We start from the raw sequence: 18,365 nt of genomic DNA, 5'->3' as shown, positions 1-18,365 counted from the left end.
CTGCTCTGTACCGTAAACGCTGAGCATCAAAGTTCGTGTCCAGCCAGAGACGTCTACCTCAGATAAAACTGACATATTAGATATCAAATAACTGAAACTTTAATCCCAATGTAAAACAAAACAAGTGTGCGTATGGAGAGAAATAACAGAGTAACAGAGACTGATGAAACATTGCACAGACATACAGAATCCCATTTTTAAAATCAGTCACTCCTGTTAAAAGATGAGATATTATTAGAATACTTTCAAAAAGCTGAAAATGACCTTTACCTTGCAATAACACACCTTGGAAACTCCTATTGCAGCGGTCCCCAACCCCCGGGCCTCGGACCGGTACCGGTCCGTGAGTCGTTTGGTACCGGACTGCGAGAGTTGAGGCTCAGATCTGAAATGTATGGTTTTCAGGGTTTTTATCGGTTTTCAGCGTTATTTTGTTATCGTTTTTATCGTTTTTTCCTGGATCTTTTCACGTGTGTTATGAATAAATCTTCTTTTTTTCGGTACCGGTACTAGTTTTATTTTGTTGTATTTATCCGCGACACCTTAAAGGCCGGTCCGTGAAAATATTGTCAGGCATTAACCGGTCCGTGGGACAAAAAAAGTTGGGGACCTCTGTCCTATTGTGATTAAGTGCTATATATAAAAGGAAATACATTAATAAAAAATCATCTAAAATCAACTAATCAAACTCAGCCAGCACAATAAAATGCACTTAAATTGATCAAAAACTGAATTGATAAATTCTTATTTAGAGATCTCTTCAGTTCAGTGATGGTGGATTATAATCTCTTTTCAAATCATTCAAAAAAGAGAAAACTGTAGAACATGTTATATTACACTATGAGAAGGTAACTGATCCAAAACCTCAGTAACATAAAAATGAAACTGGATCTTATTGATTTACTGCAAAAGGGCTCAAGAAGTGAAAGTTATCAGGCCTTATTCCAGTTTTTAAAAGAGAAAATAGTTGCTGGTCGACGTTCCAGTTCACACTCCACACCAGTTGGTGGCGGTAATTCACCATTTTGTTGTTTGACAACCACAAATACAATTTCTAAGAAGAAGAAGAAGAAGGGGCGGAGCAAAGTGAGGACGCTCCACGAGAGGAGGCGTTTTCAGAGAGAGCTGCTTTTTCATTCAAAGAGAATAAAGTAGTACCACCGTTTGGATCGATATCTGCATCGATCTGCCCACCCTTGTCTCCTGGATCGTAGCTGAGATCAGCGTGAACCACGTGGGTCTCTGCTCCCTGACCTGTTTCCTGTGTTTGGAAAGAGTTGCAGCTTCATCGCGGAGTTTCTCTCGGTTTGTGGGCTCATCTAAAGGTAAGCACCGAGCTAACTTTACTGTGAGTTCAGTTCATGTTGAGTTTAGCTCCTGAATGAGGTCTTCTGCTGCTCTCCTCGGTGTCTGTTCACAGTTTATTGTGAACACGTTGAGAGAAGAGTGAGAGAGTGTTTGGAGAAAAACACCAACTAATCATTAGCTCAGCATGCTGGGAGAAGTTGGAGCAGAAAAGTCTTTTCATTGTCCCTGCAGCTGTTTTTCTGCCTGCACCAAACCTCTACAACCTCATTTCTATTTGAAGTGATAACAGGAAATGGATGAGAGCGATCTGCTGCAGTATCAGGGTCACAATAAACTTTATTGTCCAGCTGCTGTGGATGAACACATGAGAGGAAGTGAACTCCTACAAAGTCTCATTTTAATGAGTCTGGCTGCTGTAAAGTGATGCACAGGAAGATGTTAACAAAAACTAATGAAACAGATGAAAGTAAACAGTGTTCATATTTGAAAGCACAGAGAATAAAATATATTGTGGTGGTTAATGTGCAGCTCTTGGTGATTTGGAGAAATCATGTTTTTAATCATGTTGTGGATTGAATTTTTATTTTATTTTATCTACAGAAGTTTTTCCCACCTGTGATTGTTCGGATTGATTTGTTGGGTTGACTTGAATCATGTGAAGGTTTAAAGCTGCACTTCCCCCAAAAAGAATAAAGTATAATCAAGAAAAATGTAATAATGTCTTCCTGTGTCAAACACAGCTGCAGTCAAAGCAGGAAGGAAAGCACTGAAACCACTGATCAAAGCTCATTAATCAAAGACTGCTGATCAATGGCAATGAGTACCATTCCCGCTGCAAGGGATCAGTGGTTGTTGATCAATGATCATGAGAATTTGCATATTAATGCTCAATAACTGACCTCCCAGCCCATTGTTCCTTCAGTGGTTCTAGTTTCAGTCATTATGCAAATGCACTGTTGAAGATTGAGGAAACCTGCAGTCGGCTGAGACTGAAGAAGTCACTTGGATGAGTCACAAAATGTTTCTCCCACAAAAAGCTACGTCCAGATGAACAGAATCAAAGTTTGGGGAATGGTGGAGTTTGGAGAGCGGCACCATGGGGGCTGGAGAGACTTGTGAAGTGGTGATCAGGTGTGGGTCTCTGTTATTATGAATGGTTGGGGTGGGGGGTGGGACTGGGGGGCTGAAGGAGTTGAAAGTGTGGGGTGGGGGAGTAACAGGTCTGTCCCTGTTTGTGGAGACCACAGGAGGAGCTGTTCAGGCTGTTGCTGGGAGTGAATTGTTGATGGAGTCTTTAAACTTGTAGTTGCTGTTTTCCAGACTGAAGCAGAGTCGTTAGCTGAAAACTGGTTTTAGAGGTTCATTCAGGACACCTTCTCAGGCTCTTACAGCCTTACCTGTATCATAACAAAGTGTATAAACCCCAATCCACCTTTAACATGGTCCTTCTCCCAAACCTTCAAATAGGACTTTCTGGCCCTGTCATAGTAAAGGGCTGCTTAGAATATTAGAGCCAATGTCACAAAGTTCCTCCTGAAGTATAAGTGAGTGAGAGAGTTTCCTCACTTTGCAGCACAACACGTCTCACAAGATTTCTACAAGCAATCAGAGTGAAATTTGTACTTTGTGTTGTCAGATGAACATATGAGACACTTTGACTCTTCAGTGCAGTGTGGAGCCTAACAAAGATCTGTTTTGTGTCCCAGCTGATCAGCAGGAGGAGAAGAGTCTGACGGAGCAGCAGAGGAACATTTTCAGCCATCTGGACTCAGCTGAGTCACTACAGAGGAAACAATGAGCTCAACACAGGAGGTGAGGAAAATATCACAGTTTCACCAAATAATCAGTCACGTCTAAAACTCTCATCCTCCCAACCTGTTATATGACTGTGTTGTATATTATTGTGTATTTTTAAATTATGTTTACAAACACAAAGAAATCACAATCAATTATCCTTCTTTAATATTAGTAGTATTATTATCAATTCAATTCTCAATACAATGTTATTTATACAGTGCCAAATCACAACAATAGTTGCCTGAACGTGGTTTATATTGTAGGCAGACCCTACAATAATACATACAGAGGGGGGGGAATCCAACAATCATATGACCTCCTATGAGCAAGCACTTTGGCGACAGTGGGAAGGAAAAACTCCCTTTTAACAGGAAGGAACCTCCAGCAGAACCAGGCTCACTGAGCCGTCTTTTCTCAATTAACAGTGAAAAAGTACAGGCTCTGGAATGTAATCAGAGTAAGAAAGTAAAAGTAGCTCCTTGAAGAACTTTTTAACCACATGTTTTTATCCAAAGTTAACTGAACCTTGTGCTTTATTAATGTAATAATAAAATAAGATTAGTAGATCAAATACAAACTATTTATTTTTAATAAAGGTTCTCTGTTTGAATCAGTTAAGTAGAAAATGAAGGAAAATAAAACACGTGTGTATTTTCTGTTGCCTACACTGTAGAGGGTGACTTTGCCTCTAAACAGGAACATGAGCAGGGAAGAGGTTAAAGTGGGATTGAGCAGGTGGGAACCCTAAAATCAGCTGTAGTGGCTCAGCGTGGGGAAAAGAATCACAGCTCACAATAATTTCTGTTGAGAGCTCCAGTAGATTTTCTTCAAGTACAGGCTGTGATCAGCTGACCTGCTGCTCTCTGTGGATGTACACAACTGAATTCAACCAGATGTCAGCAGATGTTTCATGAGCTGTCCTGGCTGGTTTCCATCCTCTACACTGACAGTACACTGTCTTTATATTAGACACTATACTGTTGGTATGAAGGTGGAACTCAGTGAATGAATGTCAGCATCATGAGCTTCAGTTTAAATGAATCTCTGCTACACTTGATGTAATCTAACTGTGACATGAGCACCACAGTCACTGTGCACCAGTCACACACTGTTCTTTACTTTAAATCCATCACAGTTCAGCAAATGTATGGAACGCCAGGACTGCCATAATGAATTAATTAAACACACCATTAAATAATTAATTAAATGTGGCAATAATTAATTAAAATTGGAATTAATTAATTAAATAAATAGTTATGACACATGTAATTAATTAATTATTGACACATTTAATTAATTATTGACACATTTAATTAATTGTTTAATGATATATTTATTTATTTCATTTTGGCAGTCCTGACGCCTGGCTCTCATCATGAAATAATTTTATCTGTCAGCCTCACCCATCAAACTCAGGGGGCGGGGTTAACGCTGATCGAGTCAAAACCATTGCTTTGGCCTGGTGGCCATTGTTTCTCGCACACAACAACCGGCATGTGGAAGCTAACAGAACTGAACTTTGAAAAACCCTGTTTGTGTGTTACCAAATACCGTTTTAATATTTTTTTTAGCTGAGAATGTAGTGGTTTAATCTTCATGTGTCTGGTCGGTTTGTCAAGATACAGCCTCTTTGCAAAAGTGTTTCGATGATTTCAGAGATGTCTGCCCAGTCTCACGGCAAAGCGTGGGATAGACCCGCTTGCCTCGCAAGCAATCCCACCGACAAAGCGCAGGCCCCGGTACACAGCTGTAGTAACCCCCGCTGACTTCTTTTACTGAGTTTATATTTATCGGTGTTTTATTTCCTGATGTTCTTATGTGTCCTACGTGTTTCAGTCGCCAATTCTGAATTATAACTAACATTAAAAACATGTTTAAGGAGGAGAGAGAGCAAATAAATCTGTTTAACATCTGATCTTTGGGTTTTTGTTCAGTAATCAGCGTGACCTGTGTATAAACACATAAAAGAGATAACGTTGGTGTTTCCGTCATGTAGTAACTGCTGGCTTTAACTGTACAAAGGTTGTTCGACACTATGAAACACATACAGACTTCATGATGTTCGGCTAATATTTTTATTGTGAATATTAATCATGCTGACCTCGCTCTGTACACCACGCAGAGAGGTCAGCATATCCACGATATCCACGATATCCTCAGCTCCATGAGTTAACACAGAGTTTCACAGCTGACTATCTAACTGCCAACTATTCCAGAGACGTGAAAATATACAGCATAAAGAAAAGTGTAAGAGACTCAGCAGCAGATTAGAATAACAGTTATACATTTAATAAATCACCAAATGAATCCAAGAAACGAGCAAACCTGTTCCGACAATTTGAGTTTGTATTCCCTCAGCTGCAGACTCGCTGCTGTTTAAATGTTTGAAAAGGAAGATTAGATATAAACAAACCTCAAACATAGACTCAGTCTGCCTTCACATTTGATATGAGGCCAGCACGTATAGTGGCCTCAGCAGGCTATTACTGAAATACACGTGCTATATCATAAACTATGATATAAATAGGGAGGTCCTATTAACATGTTTAGTTTTAAAGGACACCTTCCTGCCTTTAGTCTCATTCATGAGCAGTATTAGTTTTCTTCTAACATCCAGAAGTCTGCACAATGTGTTTCATAGTTTGTAACAAGCCTTTGACCGGTAAACATAACATGACCGAAAAAGCAAAAAAAAAAAAAAAAAAAAAAGAGAGAGAGAGAGAGTGTTGACATAAGAAGAGAAAATTCTCTCAATTATGGAGACAGGCAAATGGTTCATTTATGTTTGTGTGTTTATTCCTCCCTAAATATCGTCGGTGAAGTTTGCCATGCACGTCAGATTTTCCTGCACATTTTTATACCTCTGCCAACAGAGAGAGAGAAAAAATCACATTCTAACAGACAGCTGGTGCTTAGAATACAGTTGAATAACTATTAAAAAACAGATGATATTTAGATGATAGTTCAGTCTAACACATGTGCCAGTGAACCATTAAACGTCTGTGAAACTATGCAGTTATGAAACGTAACTTTAACCTCAGCCAAACCGATTTGCTCAGTTGTAAATAAAACAGCGAAGTAAACGTGACCCGACAGACAGAACCTGAGTGAATGAAGTCCAGCGTTTAACCACTGAGAGCTAAAACTCAGCTGAGGTTTCAAAGCTGTGTGCCGGTGATTGGACATCAGCCGCTGATAAAGCTGGCTCGCCTATAAAGTGCTCTGTAAGGAAACGAGCTCCAGCAGCTCTGCGCTCGGGGAAAACACTATATTTACTTATCTTGTGCAGAAAAATGCGCTGACATTGCGTTATATCGAGCACCGGCTGCCCAGTTAAACTGTGACTATCACCAGGTAACTAGGCGTGTTTCTTGAATTAGCAGCAGGTGTTAAACAGCTGACAGATGAGGAGGAGGATGCATGCAGGTAAACTGAGGGTCTGTTGAGCTGATCGCTGGTTTCGTGAGAAAAATGTCAGCTCGTTCTTTATGTTACAGAAGCACAGAGACACAAGACCAGGCGGAAAGAGACGATCGTTCGTTGAAAATGAGAATCTGCGAATGCAACATGTGGAACACGGAGAGTGGAATATGTAAACAAACCGGTTAACGTAACCCCCTCGGTGCACTCTGCATGCTAACTGTTAGCAGAGCTAGTGAAATCTCTGAAAACATCTGAGCACTTTTGCAAACATGTTCTATGTTGACAACCTGACCAGACATACGGCGCGACATTCGCGGCTAAAACACTGTTAAAAGTGTAGCTGGTGACAGAAAAACGGGGTATTTTAAACTACACCACCACTGCTGCCTGTGATTTGATCTGCATTCTGGGATACCTGGCTGCCCCAAGTCTACACAAGCAATCGATTATCTATGTGATGGCCAAACCCGTGGCCACACTCTAAAGTCGGTAACTTTTGTATTTTCATTCTTCATTTGAACATAGTAATACATTTTAGTTGCCAATAACTTCATTGATTGGTTTGGATACATTTGTTCTATTTGTAAGCGCGCACATTTAGTTTACTTATGTATTCATACTACTTCATTTCTTTGCTTTCTGACTAACCTTTGTCTTTTTATTTCTTACCTGCCATCATCCCTGGGAGTTGCCGGACAAAAGATGGTAGCCAGGGTTTGAAACCATTAAATATGAAGGAAGATAATTGGACCACACCACCACTTCCTGCTGAAGGGGGAATGTGTGTTTTCTTTACTTTAAAAACAAAGTATTTGTATTTAATTAAATATTTGAGTCTAGGGTTTAATGGGGTTTTTTGATTTTCTTCTTTAGTGTTTAGTTTATTAACAAACTAGATTGTACTGCTGTTTGTGATTTATGATTGTGTTTTGTTTGTTACCCCTCATGTGTCACAATGGTCTGATCAGCCATTATATATACCCTTGTATGTCATTTCATGTTTAGGTCAATTATGTACGTTTGGGCAGTCATTTGGTTTGTTAAGGTTGCAGTCTTTGCCTGAGTTCAGTTTTGTTTCTTTGACCTCTTTTATGAGCTCAACATTTATTAGTCTTGTAAATATAATTTTTGGGGGTTAAATAAATGGAAACTATATTTTTCTAATAATTCCTGGGCTCCTCCTGTTCTTCAACGCGGTCCATCACAATCTAGGATCGACCTGTTTTGACTTACTTTGCACAGCAACCAATCAAATGTTAGAGAAGCTGCATGGGCAGCGTTAACCCCGCCCCCTGAGTTTGATGGGTGAGGCTGACAGATAAAATTATTTCATGATGAGAGCCAGGCGCCAGGACTGCCAAAATGAAATAAATAAATATATCATTAAATAATTAATTAAATGTGTCAATAATTAATTAATTACATGTGTCATAACTATTTATTTAATTAATTAATTCCAATTTTAATTAATTATTGCCACATTTAATTAATTATTTAATGGTGTATTTAATTAATTCATTATGGCAGTCCTGGCGTTCCATACAAACGAACCTGTTTATCCTGCACTAACCTGCAGAGGATCTTCATGCAGTCTTTAAATAACACAGTTAATCTGCCTCAGATTGTTTTGCAGCATCTTTCACAACCTGAAAAAACACAATGTCACATGTACAGACCCAATATCTGATTTCAACACATGAGGACTTACATGTAAGCTTTAATCTCCAGTTGATCAAATCCCACTGAGCAGTCCTTCCCTTTAAATCTAACCTCTCTTCTTCCTCTCCTGTCCTGTGTGTCTTATCTTTCTCCATCTGAGTGAAGTTAGCTCTCTTTCTTTTCTCTCCCTGTGATGTGCAGCAGCTGGACCTTTAGCCAGCAACACACTGTGAGACAAACTGCACACAAACAGTTTGTGTGTTTGCTGATGTTTGTTGATAGAAACGCTGCATTTGAAATTACCTGTTTGTTCAGGTGCTGTGCAAAAAAGAAAGAAGAACAACGTCTCACTTTAACTCCTGACTATGACTCACAGTTTTGCCTCTTTCATCTCTTTTTATGTTTCAAACCCTGGTGATTAGTACACGATCAGGATTGTCTTTCATGTGTTACTGTTTAGGTTCATATTGGTTTGATGTTTGATGCCTGCAGTGATGAAATAACTCTCCTTAAATTCCTCAGACCAAAAGTAACTCATCTGTTTTTTAAATGTAAGGAGTAAAAGTAAAAACCCTCAGGTTACAAACAGATATTTTACTTCATTAATCCAAAATAGTAACTGTTAATTTGAGTTTATTATCATTGAAGAAATTAGAAATTTATGGAAATATATAAAAGGAAACATAAAGAATAAATGAATCCACAGTAACCCTGTGATGAATATGATTAAACATTTTAATTGTTTGACAGCACTCATATATATTATATATTAATGTATACTTACATATTAGTAAATAGGCTTTTTAAAAAGTTGTATTTCACAGGAGAGAACCTGTGTTAAAAGATTGACGCAAATATTCTTTATTTATTTCATTATATTGCATGAATGTCTGTTACATGCTTAACTATAAAGTTCAAAAAGTGTAATTGCATTCTGGCATATTGATCAATGATTGCAATTAAATACAGAAAATTGAGCGATTTATTAGATTATCTATTAGGTTATTATTTTTAATCTATTGACAGCACTACTTGTATCAATAAAAGAGCTGCAGCTTTCACTGACAGCACATCATGTGGTACTTTAACTTTTGTACTGTTTTCATCAATTAATTTTGCAGTTAACATGTGAACATGTTGGATGATCTGTCTGCTGTCACTGGGTGGTGCTGAGGTCTGAATCTGAGGGCAGCTCCTGGAATCACAAAGACAACAGAACCATCACAAACTGAAAAATAAAGTTTATCCCTCAAATCTGAAATAAAGCTGATCCTCTCTGTCCTCACACACTCGGGATCTGAAGTTCTTCTCTTACATATTTTCCTTTCTACAGCTCTGCTGACAGCTGACATATGAGCTGTTTATTAGATAAGGACAAAGCCTTATATACTAACAGATTTTGCAATATGTTTACCTTTGAGTTGTAGGTGCTATGTAAATTGATAAAAATGAGATGGAGCAGGTTTCAGTCCTTGTTCAGTCTGCTGCTGCATTGTGGTCACCAACATACGCAGGCATTATAACTGGTGTTTCAGCGGTTGCCTGGGTATTGGACAAGAAATATTAAAGCTTCAAATTATTTCTCTCAGAGCATGTAAGCTGTACAGAGTAATGTCCATGTAACTGTGAACAATAACTTATTAAGAATCATCCAGACTGTTTCTTTTAACCAGAATATTTGAAACAAACTTTATTTTAACGTAAGCTACCAAACAGCTGTAGCTGGTTTCATGCATAAATATTGGGCTTTACTATTTTAATCTATAGTTAATGATTGAAAAGTTATCTGAGCAGATTTCTTTATTTTTTGTCTGACCCCACTCCCGTCTGCTAACATAGAGGAGGCGGGGCTTATGATCTAGCCAGACACTAGTGAGCGATAGAGACAACGTTTTCTACAGTCATTGGTTTGAACAGTCATGAATTATTTTTAACACCAGGTTGGATGTAATGTGTTAGAACTACCAGCAGGTGGGGATAAGAGACCTTTAAGGTGTTTGGTGCCACACTCCACCTTCAGGTTTAAAACTAGTGTTAATGGAGGGAGTTTGAAGGTTGAGTTTGTTCCACGACTGCATTTCACTCACTGCCTCTGTTTGTATCTCTGTCACTGCAGGACCAACATGGAGCGAGAAGTCAGCACTCTCAGGAGGCCGACAAACCTCACAGAAGAAAGAGAGAGAAAAAACACACCTGTGACAAGTGTGGGAAGGAGTTTGCTAGGAAGTCTACACTAAAACAGCATCAGGTCATCCACACTGGAGAGAGACCGTTCAGCTGTGACTTGTGTGGAAAGTCTTTTTCCTGGAAGCGTTCCCTAAAACAACACCAACTCATCCACAGTGGAGTTAAAGCACACAGCTGTGATCAGTGTGGCAGAGCTTTTGCTCACAGTAGCAGCTTACAGAAGCATCTAGTTACCCACTCTGGAATTAAGGCATACAGCTGTGACATCTGTGGTAAAACTTTCAGCCAGATACGGAATCGAAATAGACACCTACGCATTCACACCGGACATGATGTGTACTGCTGTGAACAGTGTGGCAAACCGTTTATAACACATACAAAGTTACAACAACACATGTTTACCCACACTGAGGAGAGACCTTATAAATGTGACCTGTGTGAGAAGACTTTTAAATCTCCACATGACCTGAGACGACACCAACAGATCCACACCAGAAAGAGACTCTACAAGTGCAGTTACTGTGAGGTATGTATTTATATTGTTATCTTGTCATTTTAGCCTGACTGTTTGGAACAACTCTGCTCATTAAACTGTGTTAGCATGTTAGCAATTCTACTGCATGGAAAAGCAGCTCTGAGTGATTATTCAGATTTTTATTTCAGTTATGATTTTAGTATTACTGTAGTATTATGGTGGTAGTACTGTAGTTATTGCAGCCCAGTAAACTGTTAACTGAAACAGTAAAATGTAATTGGACGTCTGCAGAGATGCTCTTTATTTCAGGCGACGTTCAGGATAAAAATGTTGAAGGACTGACTTACACTGTCTTTGTGTCTTTGTTTAGAAGCAGAGCGACACAGATGGATCCAGTTCTCAACCCTGTCATCAATGTGGGAAAGGGTTTCATTGTGACCTTTGTGGAAAAACTTACAGTCAACGATGCGCCCTAAAAAGACATCAACGTAGACACACTGGAGAAGAACTGAAAAACTGCAAAGAATGTGGGAGAAGCTTCCCTACATCACATCATTTAAAAGAACATGAACTGATTCACAGTGGGGTTAAAAAGCACGTCTGTGATCAGTGTGGGTCATCTTTCATTACTGCAGGTCAGCTTAAAAAACACAAACGTGTCCACACAGGAGAGAAACCATACAAGTGCAGACACTGTGACAAAAGCTTCACACATTCAGGTAATCGTAACATTCATGAACGTACACACATGGAAGGAAACTACAGCTGTGACCAGTGTGACAAGAGCTTCAGGAATCTCAGTTCATACTCCGAACACAAACGATCCCACGTTACTAATAAACTGTTTCACTGTTACCAATGTGCCAAAACATTCAATTCATTATCTGCTCTGTGCAAACATCAACGTGATCACTCAGGGCTGAAATCACTCCCATCACAGGATCACAGTAACTCTGAAGAGACAGAAAGATCCTTTTCTAGTTTGAGGGTCAAACTTAAAATCCTTGAGATCGGGCTCCACAGAGTTCAGATGTAAAAATCTGATGAGACAGCTGTGAACAAAAATGTTCCTCTAGTAACATTTTAACCCTCAGGGGTCACCGGCATGTCAAAATCACATGACCAATTTAAAAGCAACAAGATGCAGTAACCCAGAGTCTCCATTTCAACTGGAGTCGAAAGTGTGGACTTCAAACTATGTACCGTATTTTCACGACCATAAGGCGCACTGTACTAAAAGGCGCAGTCTCAGTTATGTGTGCCGTTACTGTATTTAACACACACATAAGGCGCACTGGACCATAGGGCGCATACAAGTACCGTATGCGTATTTAAAATTAAAGCGGGAGCAAACCTGAGTTCGGTACCTTACTCACATTTTTATTACCAGTAATCGTCATCATCAACAACACACAAGCATACAAGTGTGCGTATTTAAAAATAAAGCAGGAGCAAAACAAAGTTTGGTACTCACATTTTTATCATCAATCAAACCCATCGAAGTCCTCATCCTCTGTGTCTGAATTGAACAGCTGCGCTAAATCTTCATCAAACATGCCAGGTTCACTGTCTTCACTGTCAGAGTCACTTTCCGTGCCGTGCGGCTCCTCGGAAACGATGGCGGCTTTTGCGAAAGCTCGAACAACAGTGCCAGCAGACATGTTAGCCCAAGCATCTACAATCCATTGGCAAATTGTGGCGTAACTCGCCCGGCGCTGGTTTCCACTCTTGGTTAAACTGTGGTCTCCATCGGTCATCCATCGCTGGATGTGTTTGTCGCCGATGTGTTTGCTGCAGTAGGAGCGGAAGATGGCCAGCTTTTCCTTATAATCCGCTGGAAGTTGCTGCGCTACCGTAGTCCTGGTCCGGATGGAAAAATGGCACCGTTTCATAAAAAGTGAAAGTGAAACTGCTTTTAGCCGAATGGTGACCGTCGAAACGCTTCTCCCGCTCGTTCTTTGCTCGATGATCGCCTTATGTCCGCGGAAACTCAGCTGCGTCTTCTTGACCTGCCGGAGCTTGTTTTCCAGCTTCCTCCACTTGCGAACCATCGATTCATTAATCTTAAATTCTCTCGCCGCTGCTCGATTTCCATGTTCCTCCGCGTAGCTGATGGCCTTCAGTTTAAACTGTGCTTCGTAAGCGTGTCTCTTTGCCATTTTCAGGGTTGTTAAAACAACGATGTCCTGCATAACGCACATACCTGTTCTTTTATACAGGTATGTGCAATAAAGTCAACGCACACACTTCACCCTTTAGCGTTCTCATGGTGTTCTCTACTACGTCCTCCTTACAACACACAGGGCGCACTGCGCTATAGGGCGCGCCGCACTTTTTGAAGAAAATCTAAGACTTTTAAGTGCGCCTTATGGTTGTGAAAATACGGTACCAGTTTTTAAATTGTGTTGACAGGCCATGTAAAACCAGATTTATGTTTAAAAAAAATACACGCAATTTAAAAAAAAAAAAAAAAGAAATAAAACAGCATTGTATTTAGAGCACGAAGAAAGGGTATAAGCGGCATGTTCTAAGGAAGGCACTAGCAAACACTCTCCGCTTGCAGGCAAAGAAATGAATAAATAAAAAGAACACCCCTTCCCTATTTGTGTTAAAGTGAACCACGTCAATCAATAAAAAACTATATGGCAACATGTGGCATTTGGTTGTTTAGGAAGATGGGGAAGTTTTAGGAGTGACGCCAGCAGTCACTGTCAGAAGAATGAGGCAACTGCTGAATGCAAAAAAGCCATCAATGACAGTGTTGTGGACTTTTTATGACATATTAGAGCTGGGCGATATAAGATTTTTTTCATATCACGATATGTTTTTTTCATTTCAGGCGATAACTATATCTATCACGATATAAGCCAAATAACTAATTTGTAAGATTTAAATTTGCTGTTGCTCACAAGTAAAATGTGAAATAATCAGCAGCTTGTTTTTATTTAAATATTTATTTCCCATAATAAGTTCAACAGGGTAGATGTACTTAAGGAACATGAGACGTTTTCAGATAAATAAAGGCAAATATTGCAAACTACACAAAAGGCAGCCGCTAAAGCGTTTAAGTTTCAAAATAGAACAAACGAAACAGACGACTAAATTGTCAATTCCACTTAGAAACAAAATATTAATTCTAAAAATAAATCTTAGTTTGTTTTACAGAAGAACAGACAAAACTGACTAACTTTTGTCAATATCAAATAAACTGAGAACTAAAAGGAAATTCTCAATCTCTCCTTGTTGTATAGCTGAGCTTTTCAAACAGTTTTAACAGTTACTTTAGTCTGACAAAAGCCGAATGACGAATTAGCGCTTCCAGTCAGAGACTGAGGCTACGTCCACACGTACACGGGTATTTTTGAAAACGGAGATTTTCCGTTTTCGTTTTAAAAAATAATCCCGTCCACACATAAAGGGAGAAATGAAGGAAAACGCTGCTATGAACATGCCAAAGCAGCAGGTGGCGCTAGATTCCTAACCGTGCAGAAATGTTGGCCAATCAGAAGTCTAGAAGCCTCGGTGGGAAAAAGTAAACAAAGCTGGGTCATAGAAGCAGAACCGAGTCGTATGTGTGGACGGACAGTAACTGTGTGTATATGTAAGCATTTAAACACTGCAGAGAGTAGAATTAACAGTAACAGTATTGTAGAAATTCACAATAACATGGCGCACAGTGTGACGTCAAAAAATGCGCACACCTTTCACGCTGCGTTTTCTCCGTTTTTCTAGTCCAACACGTAAATGCAAAAACGGAGTTTTTAAAAATCTTCGTTTTCAGTGACCAAAAACGCCGTTTACGTGTGGACGAAAGGTGCAGACGCATAGAAAAATCTGCGTTTTCAAAAATACCCGGGTACGTGTGGACGTAGTGCATGCACCAGTTTATTGTATTTCCAGACTTGCTTTCGGCACAGTTTACAGTGCACGCTACTCTGTTTTTTGTCAGACTTGAAATAGCCGAAATACCTTCACACTACGGAACTTCTATGGCTCTTCCGTTCGACAATCTCTCCGGCATTGGAACCATCATCGGTTTTCTCTTCGGTCACGCTCGGTTGATTTTTCTAGTCGGCACACTCATTTCCTCCATTACCCGGGCGGTACGGTGGCTGGCTGCTTCCCAAACAAATACACATGTGCGGCTTGGCACTTGTGCTGTACGTAACAAGTCACGTGACGTGACGCTGCGGCTGTGATTGGTTCGGCTCTGCGCTACTTAATTTGGATTGGCTGTTTGTTTTTTGTTTTTTTTGTTTTTTTTTAAGAGGACAAGAGCGGCGAAGTCTATCGCGATAGTTTAATTTTTCTATCGAGAAAAAGTTATATCGCAATACATATCGTTATCGTTCTATCGCCCAGCTCTATCATATCACATTAGTTATGTAATATCACTTTCTCACTTTACCATAGTAAGAGCACTCCTGTCACTAGTTTACATGCATGTGGAAAGTTAACACAGTGAGGCCAATGTAATGGGAGACATTAAACAGATAGTGAGACTCCTTCTGCTTATCAGGGATGTAAATTCTTAGGTGAAGGCTAAGCAGAAAACAAGGTCATAATTCTCTCTGTGAGGAGGAGGTATAGCCCCCCCGTGAGAGGGGCCAACATGTAAGAGTTTGTGGAATGTTCTTTGTCTGTGTCTCTGTATATAAGATGTAAGGACGGTGGCCACAATTCAGAGGTGGTCCTGATGTTTCACTGGGATGCTCTCTCCACATTGCAATGTGTTTATTAAACCCACTTCAAATCAAGCTCACTGGGTGTGTTGAAGGTTATTGTTAAATTTTCCACAACAAACAATTCAGGGAACTGACATGTACATCCTCTACCTAATCACCCAAAACCTCGGCTGATTGTGACCCACACCCGTTTTCACACCTTGGCTCATGTGATTAGGTAGAGGATCATCAGGGGGTCCTTTTGACACTCTTTGGGATGCTGTGCAAGACATAAAGCTAAAATACAAAGGTTTGGACACCGTTTTGCATGTTTCCCTACTGTAGGGGTCTCTGCAAGCATACAGAGCTCTGAGAGGGTACAAGTTGACAACTTTGGAATTCTACTAGAAACTGTCGATCATATTTGTTGTCAAAGCTGAATTCAGGGCAAACTACGCTAAATTAGCGTTTTTAGCTAACAGCTACAATAAGCATAAAAGTTACCTTACGGCTATCATTTGTTAACATGACGCTTGTTCTTATACATGTAATACATTTATTACCAACCTGAGAGTTTATCCGCTGGTCATTCGACATGACGAATGACTTCTGAAGTCTTAATTCAGCTCAAGATGCTGTAGATTCCCGTCAGTAACACTTTCGGTCCGCTAGTAAAACGTTGTTCTATTAATCTGCGCTTGAACCGGAACCGGATGTAAGTTCCAAAAAACTGAATTTTGGAACTGAAATTGAATTGTAGAACTGAAACTGAATGGTGAGAAACGAAACTGAAATTATTCGAGAGCTGAATTTTTAAAGGATAAAATGCAGTTTCAAAGCAAATCAATTCATTTTCAAAATATAAAATGCAATTTCAATTTAGTGATGATCATTTTCAAACCATAAATTCAATTTCAAATTAGACTAATTCAAATTCAGTTTTCAAAAGCATTTATTCAAGTTACAATTCAGATTCAATCTGAGGAATTCAAATTCAAATTTAACTTATTCAAATTCAGTTTCTGATGGCACAGATTTCTGCCCATAGGCCCTCGTCACATAACCTCAGAGACCTGCTGGGATGATAAGGAAGAAGATCAAATTCAAATTTTATTTGTCACATACACAGTCGTACGCAGTACAATATGCAGTGAAATGCTTAGACAACTGCTCATGACCTAAAGAAAAAAAGACTATGAATAGGATAGGAAATAAATATGAAAATTAAAATGAAGGGTAAATTTAACTAGTAAGGAATAAAATATATAAAAATTGAAACCCAAAATCCTACAGGGAGCACACTTAATTCAAACTGAAAGTCCAGTAAATATTCAGGAAATTTATGTTAAATTACACTTAAAATCTAAATTTACATGTGATATTATGTAAAATTAACACTGAATTGTAATTTTAAAGCAGAAAGTGCTACTGCTGTAAGTAAGCCTAACAGCTTCCAGATCACTTATAGTTCTGGAAAGATGGCAGAAGGGCATCACTGCTCATTTCTACAATCTCTCAAATGTTGGAATACAAGCCTTTGTCCCATAAAAATGTCTACTAAAACCTACAAATGAAGAGTTATCCTGGAAAAATAGGGCGCACACTAGTTACCTCAACAATTGCAAGACAGCCTTGTCCCAGATGGTCATATGAAAAAAAAGGATGCCATTAGGACTTAATCACCATTTTATCTGAAAAGTTATATATAGCCTAACTGGCATCTAAAAAGTAAAAAAAAAAAATGTAGATAAAATGTTGGTTTTGATGAAAAAGGCTGGTGCTAATTTAAAGAGTCAAGTCGGTAAAAGTAGATAAATGTTTTAATAAATATACATTTTACAGCATTTTGTGAACATACACAAAAGTGGCCATTTTTGGCAACAAACAAGCTGAGAGAGAGTTTTATATTTTTTTCCTCTCCATGAACAAAAATAATAGTGCATGATAATGTTGATGTTAATCAATTAGATGTGCCAGACTCTACTATTAATAATACAGCAGTCCCTCGTTTATCGCGGGAGTGACTTTCTAAAAATAACCCGTGATAGGTGAAAGCTGCGAAGTAGCACACTGTATTTTTTTACTATTATTATAGATGTTTTAAGACTGTAAAACCTCTCACTACACACTTTATACACTTTTCTCAGACAGGCACGAACCTTTTCCCACATTTCTCTTTTGTTTAAACACTCTTAAAGTTCAAACCTTCACAGAAACATAAGTCCAGTATTACCAAATGAAACCAAAACGTTTCATCGGCATTGTTGTGTTGAGGAGAAAACTTACAAACACACAGTAGGCCACAGCACTTCAGGGTTACACTGCTCGCGATCCAAGATTTATATGAATTCGACAACCTGAACGCATTTTGTACTGTACAGCAGCGGTCTCCAACCTTTTTTGCACCACGGACCAGTTTAATGTCACAAAAAATTTTCACGGACCGGCATTTAAGATGTCGTGGATAAATACAACAAAATAAAATGATACAGACAAAGAAAAAAACTGTGGTATTTTGTAAAGATAATAATAAACGCACATTCACTGTGTAATTGTGTAACTTTATTAGCAGCGTACTCCTGTATTGTATGCACTTGTATTCAAACAAGTGCATTGTACTAGAAAGAGGCTTTTGAAGGATAAAAAATGTAAAAAGTAATGACTATTTTAAATTTATGAAAAAGCCTTTATGTAGAAAAAGTAACAAAAAAACGAAAAGATAAAAAATAACACATGGACACTTTTGGCCATGAACAAGCTGAAGGGATGGTGATGTTTTTTAAATAAACTCAGAGTATTAAAAACACTTAGAGCCAAATTTATTTATCAGCAGCATCACTAGTAACAAAAAC

General features: G+C 38.9%; 1 protein-coding gene across 3 annotated transcripts; it reads left to right on the top strand.

Moving 5' to 3' along the window:
- The first annotated feature begins 807 nt into the window (after positions 1-807).
- On the top strand, positions 808-15,590 carry LOC146662615 (uncharacterized). 3 transcript variants are annotated; one of them, XM_085417499.1, is made up of 4 exons: positions 808-1,325; positions 3,015-3,120; positions 10,304-10,900; positions 11,220-15,590. In XM_085417499.1, the coding sequence occupies exons 2-4, from the start codon at positions 3,103-3,105 to the stop codon at positions 11,883-11,885; spliced, it is 1,281 nt and encodes a 426-aa protein (XP_085273625.1). In that variant the 5' UTR covers positions 808-1,325; positions 3,015-3,102; the 3' UTR covers positions 11,886-15,590. The 3 variants fall into 3 exon arrangements, with proteins under 3 accessions (XP_085273625.1, XP_085273623.1, XP_085273624.1); XM_085417497.1 differs by lacking the exon at positions 808-1,325 and adding an exon at positions 1,892-2,439; XM_085417498.1 differs by lacking the exon at positions 808-1,325 and having other exon boundaries at positions 2,583-3,120.
- The last annotated feature ends 2,775 nt before the right edge of the window (positions 15,591-18,365 follow it).

Source organism: Rhamphochromis longiceps, linkage group LG9 (genome assembly GCF_057381845.1).
Source record: "Rhamphochromis longiceps isolate RC_006_pf linkage group LG9, R_longiceps_female_GT1.1, whole genome shotgun sequence".
Classification (NCBI taxonomy): Eukaryota; Metazoa; Chordata; class Actinopteri; order Cichliformes; family Cichlidae; genus Rhamphochromis; species Rhamphochromis longiceps.
This window is presented reverse-complemented; position numbering and strand designations above follow the sequence as displayed.

Bases quoted from the DNA above. Each gene is read 5' to 3' on its own strand.
- LOC146662615 (XM_085417499.1), top strand. The intron at 10,901-11,219 runs GTATGTATTTAT...GTCTTTGTTTAG, and splicing joins ACAAGTGCAGTTACTGTGAG to AAGCAGAGCGACACAGATGG.